The following is a 6,000-nucleotide window of genomic DNA, read 5'->3' as shown; positions in this document are numbered from 1 at the left end:
TAAAGCAACTTGTATGTCTGACTCATTGCCCTTTTCCATTTTAATCCCTGCTAACTCATATTCGAATTTAGCTGTGAATACTCACAAATTAGTATGAAAAAAATAAAGAATAAAAAAATAATAATAGAGGTTGATAAGATTACAGATAACCTTTCCAGATCCTTTACATAATCACTAGGCACATGACACTGGCTTCATGCATCTTTAGCGTGGGAGAAATTTTAGGGAGTGGCATTTGTTCTCAGGGCTTTCCAAAAAAAAAAAATGCAACAAACAGATATGTTATTCATCTGATGTGGATGCAATAGAGGGTCAAATTTATGATGTCTACCAAAAAAAAAAAACCCCAGAAAAAACCTTTTGTGTACTTGGAAACAGCAGAGAATTAGGACATCAGCTCCGGAGGGAATTTTTTTGCTGATAACTTTTGCATGGTACATGAATACTCCCTGGTCTGCATAGGTCTGACTGTATGGGGGATCAGTCTGTGGCAACAGAGGGAAGATCTGCATTTTGGCTGCAGTAAGGTTTAAATATTTAGAGTGTAACTGAAAATTAAAATGCAGTTTTAACCTTAATATTGCAGAATTTTTACCATGTGAAAATTATAAAGCAGGTCATTTATAATGGCTTATAATTACAGTCCTGAGATGGGATGCAGTTAAATTGCCGGCTGTCGGGATCCCAGCGGTCAGGATACAGACGCCGGAATCCCGACTGCTGACAATGCCGCCATCCAGAATCCCAGCTCACAAGGGCTATTCCCACTCGTGGGTGTCCATGACACCCATAGAGTGGGAAAAGAACCTGTGGTGAGCGCAGTGAGCCACCGAGCCTGCCGCACGGCGAGCCCACAAGGGGACACACACTGCTCGCTCCGCTGCCGGCATACTGACGGCCGGCATCCCGACCGTCGGTATTTTATACTGATGTCCCTGAGATAGTTGCTTTCACTAGCCGTGCTACCATCCAGTATATACTGTACTAAGGATTAATTACAAATGTTAATGTTCGATTGTCTAGTACAGAGACACGCCCAATGCTGGATGAAGCTTTCTGAGTCATATTTGTCCGTGCATAGCTTACTACTACAGAACAAGACAGCACATACCCCCCTGTATTCAATTAGAGCAGAATATTTTTTGGGTGTGTAAAAACAGAGGGGGCAAGTTTACTTTTTTTTTTTTTGGGGGGGGGGGGGGGGGGGGGGGGCTATTCAATGACTCCGTTTTTTACGTCCAAAAATTGCGGACCTGTGTGTCTTCACGGCTACAATCGGGGAAGAAAAAGGCCTAATTACAGGGGGATTTGGTTTTGAAACAAAACCCCCTTAAGTGCAAGCTTCGGGGCTAATTGTATACTTCCTATCAGCAGAGGTCTGCCTACATGGTATTAAAAAAAAAAACAAAAAAAAAAAAAAGGCAAACCCAATTGTAAAATACCACCAAAAAAATAAATCAATTACAATGATTTTATTTGTACAGGTTTTTTGTTTTATTTTTAAGTACCAAATTACAATTAAGTTATATCTTGATTAATATTTTAAGAAAGCGAAAGACAAACCTAAACGGACTACACTGTATATAGCCTTTTGTAGATATACAATATATATATATATATATATGAATTTAACCCATCAACAAATGGTGTACCTTGTATCATTGGTTTACATCTGAAACATACAATCTTAAAAAAGAAAACAAAAACAAAAATAAAATAATGGAAAATAGCCTCGCATTTAAAAAAAAAAAAAAATGAACAAAAATATAGCACAACTTTATTTTAGAAACGGCTGTTTAAACACTAAAACAACATTATCCCCAACCTCCCGCTGCCCCCATCTGAAGAAACTGCTCCATTTGGACGTTCATTATACCATCTCCCTGTTATTCCGGATTGCACAACAAAGTACCATGCTGAAGATCATTCCGAAAATCTGGAAAACAAATATAGAAATAAATGGGCGTTATCAAATTTTAAAAAGGTATTTCCTAACATTTGTTTCTGAAAATGGCACGATTGCTATAGGAACCAGCCCTATTGAGCTTTAGTAACATAAAAGCCAACATCTCGTTGACTACTATAGGTTGCAGTGCTTTAGCGGGCATGTGCAAGCCAATTAGACTAACGGATTTAGTTTCCCAAGCAAATTAAAATACTACTTTAACTCACTCATACTGTACTTTCACTTAATATAGGTCTCTAATAAACCCGTGTTAACAATATGTTGGCAAACTTTTGTAAATGGTTTCTTTTGAGGCTTTCTGCCTTAATGTAAATTAATTATTGGTCTACAATCATTAAGCTTTGGTTGCTCTTTTAGGGGTCTATGGGGGTCATTCTGACCCGATCGCACGCTGCAGTTTATCGCAGCGGTGCGATCGGGTCAGAACTGCGCATGCGCCGGTGCCGCAGTGCGCCGTCGCATGCCAGACGGCCGAAGGCCGTCGGAGCGCTACGATTGCCTCTGCCTGATTGACAGTCAGAGGCGGTCGCTGGGCGTGAAAGGCGGAACGTTTCGTGGGTGCGGTCCGGCCAACGCAGGCGTGGCCGGACCGTGCGGGGGGTGGGCCGCAACGGCTGCGTGACGTCACATGCAGCCGCTGCGACCAGGAGCAGCGACGACCAACTCCCGGCCAGCCGCAGTAGCTGCGCTGGCCGGGAGTAACTCCACAAGTACAAAAGCATCGCCGCTTTGCGATGTTTTTGTACTTGTGCGGGAAGGGGGGCCGGACACACATGCAGGGCGGGCTAGCCCTGTGCTGGGCGTACCCCCGCACGTCTGTGTCCCTGATCGTAGCTGTGCTAAATTTAGCACAGCTACGATCAACTCGGAATGACCCCCTATGTACTAAGCCTTGGAGAGAGAAAAAGTGGATGGAGATGAAGAGGGTAATTCAGAATTAGGAGTTAGGAGCTGACTGGCTGGTGTGTTATCACCTTGCACTTATCACTGCTTTATCACTTCTCCAGGCTTAATACATCTGGTACTTCAATCAGTGTGTTGATGAGGCCAAGTAGCAAAACTTAAGTCACGAAAAGGGGCTTTTTGGCGCAATTTGAGGATGGGTGTTATGTGGACACATCTGTAGTTATTTAATGTATATATCGCATCCTCATAAAATGTAAGATTAGGAGAATATAGTCATGTTTAATATTGACTTTACTTGCTCCCCCCATTATCTGGTTTGGAAAAGACAACACCGCTACATTATTTTAAATGGTTTGGTGATTTTTTACATAATTTTAAAACACTGGCTTATTTGCAGTAACTTGTACAGCTTGCTAATTATGCGGACCACTTTCCTGGTGTGGTCATATCAGATGCAACACCACCAAGCCGACATCGTTGCATCTAAAAAAGCCTGCTGGTGGCTACTGGAAGGTAATCTTCTGGCAACCGCTGGGTTCAGCCCACGTGGCTGGCCCCATTATGGGCGCGGCAACCTACCCACAGTCTCCTCCACCTGGCTGGGGTATAGAAGGATCATCCCAAAAAGATTGGCCACCCGTAGCTGCAGGAATACAAACTTCCTCCTGTACCAGCTTCCCTTCTCTCCCCGGGCCACTGGTGACTGCAGCCCCCGTTCTCTCCATATCCAGCAGTATATCACAAACATTGTCGATTTTTTTTTGTTAAATGTGCAAAACATATATTAACAATTATATAAACTTGTTTGGGTATAACATTTTAAAAAATAAAAAAATAAAAAAAATAAGATTTTAAACCTACCGGTAAATCTTTTTCTCCTAGTCCGTAGAGGATGCTGGGGACTCCGTAAGGACCATGGGGTATAGACGGGCTCCGCAGGAGACATGGGCACTTTAAGAAAGAATTTAGATTCTGGTGTGCACTGGCTCCTCCCTCTATGCCCCTCCTCCAGACCCCAGTTAAAGAAACTGTGCCCAGAGGAGACGGACAGTACGAGGAAAGGATTTTTGTTAATCTAAGGGCAATATTCATACCAGCCCACACCGTATAACCTGGAATATACGCAACCAGTTAACAGTATGAAACAAAACAGTATCAGCCAAAGAATGACCTTAACTGTAACATAACCCTTATGTAAGCAACAACTATATACAAGTCATGCAGAAATATGTCCGCACTGGGACGGGCGCCCAGCATCATTTACGGACTAGAAGAAAAAGATTTACCGGTAGGTTTAAAATCCTATTCTCTCTTACGTCCTAGAGAATGCTGGGGACTCCGTAAGGACCATGGGGATTATACCAAAGCTCCAAAACGGGCGGGAGAGTGCGGATGACTCTGCAGCACCGATTGAGCAAACATGAGGTCCTCATCAGCCAGGGTATCAAACTTGTAGAATTTTGCAAGTGTGTTTGAACCCGACCAAGTAGCTGCTCGGCAAAGCTGTAAAGCCGAGACGCCTCGGGCAGCCGCCCAAGAAGAGCCCACCTTCCTAGTGGAATGGGCCTTTACCGAATTTGGTAACGGCAATCCAGCCGTAGAATGAGCCTGCTGAATCGTGTTACAGATCCAGCGAGCAATAGTCTGCTTAGAAGCAGGAGCGCCAACCTTGTTGGCTGCATACAGGACAAACAGTGCCTCTGTTTTCATAATCCGAGCCGTCCTGGCTACGTAAATTTTTAAGGCCCTGACTACACCAAGGGACTTGGAATCCTCCAAGTCTCCCGTAGCCACAGGCACCACAATAGGTTGGTTCATATGAAACGATGACACCACCTTAGGCAAAAAATTGAGGACGAGTCCTTAATAACTCAGCTCTATCCACATGGAAGATGAGATAGGGGCTCTTATGAAACAAGGCCGCCAATTCGGACACCCACCTTGCAGATGCCAAGGCCAACAACATGACCACCTTCCAAGTGAGAAATTTTAATTCAACTGTTTGAAGAGGCTCAAACCAGTGAGATTTTAGGAACTGTAACACCACGTTAAGGTCCCAAGGTGCCACTGGGGGCACAAAAGGAGGCTGGATGTGCAGCACTCCCTTTAAAAAAGTCTGGACTTCTGGGAGAGAAGCCAATTCCTTCTGGAAGAATATAGATAGGGCCGAAATCTGTACCTTAATGGAGCCTAACTTTAGGCCCATATCCACTCCTGTCTGTATAAAGTGGAGAAAACGGCCCAAGTGGAAATCTTCCGTAGGAGCATTCTTGGCTTCACACCAAGATACAAACTTCCTCCAGATACGGTGATAATGTTTCGCCGTCACCTCCTTCCTAGCCTTTATCAGAGTAGGGATGACTTCCTCTGGAATACCTTTCCCAGCTAGGATTTGGTGTTCAACCGCCATGCCGTCAAACGTAACCGCGGTAAGTCTTGGAACACGCAGGGCCCCTGCTGCAACTGGTCCTCCCTGAGAGGAAGAGGCAATGGATCTTCTGTGAGCATCTCCTGAAGATCTGAATACCAGACCCTTCGAGGCCAATCTGGAACAATGAGTATTGTCTGCACTCTTTTTCGTCTTATGAGTCTCAATATTTTTGAGATGAGAGGAAGAGGAGGGAACACATAGACCGACTGAAACACCCATGGTGTCACCAAGGCGTCCACCGCTACTGCCTGAGGGTCCCTTGACCTGGCACAATACCTCCGAAGTTTCTTGTTGAGGCGTGATGCCATCATGTCTATTTGAGGAAGTCCCCAAAGACTTGTTATTTCTGCAAAAACTTCTTGATGAAGTCCCCACTTTCCTGGATGGAGATCGTGTCTGCTGAGGAAGTCTGCTTTCCAGTTGTCCACTCCCGGAATGAATACCGCTGACAGAGTGCTTACGTGATTTTCTGCCCAGCGCAGAATCCTGGTGGCTTCCGCCATTGCCACTCTGCTTCTTGTCCCGCCTTGGCGGTTTACATGAGCCACGGCTGTGACATTGTCTGATTGAATCAGAACCGGTAGGTCGCGAAGAAGATTCTCCGCTTGTCGTAGGCCGTTGTATATGGCCCTTAATTCCAGTATGTTGATGTGTAGACAAGCCTCCTGGCTTGACCACAGTCCCTGAAAATTCCTTC

General features: G+C 44.8%; 1 protein-coding gene across 1 annotated transcript in view; it reads right to left on the bottom strand.

Moving 5' to 3' along the window:
• Positions 1–1,470: 1,470 nt before the first annotated feature.
• Positions 1,471–6,000, bottom strand: part of CD9 (CD9 molecule) — a 73,748-nt gene continuing 69,218 nt past the window's right edge. Inside the window, exon 8 of the mRNA XM_063928502.1 lies at positions 1,471–1,936. Within this exon, the coding sequence (XP_063784572.1) occupies positions 1,871–1,936 (66 nt within the window). The 3' untranslated portion in view covers positions 1,471–1,870. The remainder of the gene's footprint in view (positions 1,937–6,000) is intronic.

Source organism: Pseudophryne corroboree, chromosome 6, assembly GCF_028390025.1.
Source record: "Pseudophryne corroboree isolate aPseCor3 chromosome 6, aPseCor3.hap2, whole genome shotgun sequence".
Lineage (NCBI taxonomy): Eukaryota > Metazoa > Chordata > Amphibia > Anura > Myobatrachidae > Pseudophryne > Pseudophryne corroboree.
Note: the sequence above shows the minus strand (reverse complement) of the source record. Positions and strands in the feature narration are given on the sequence as shown.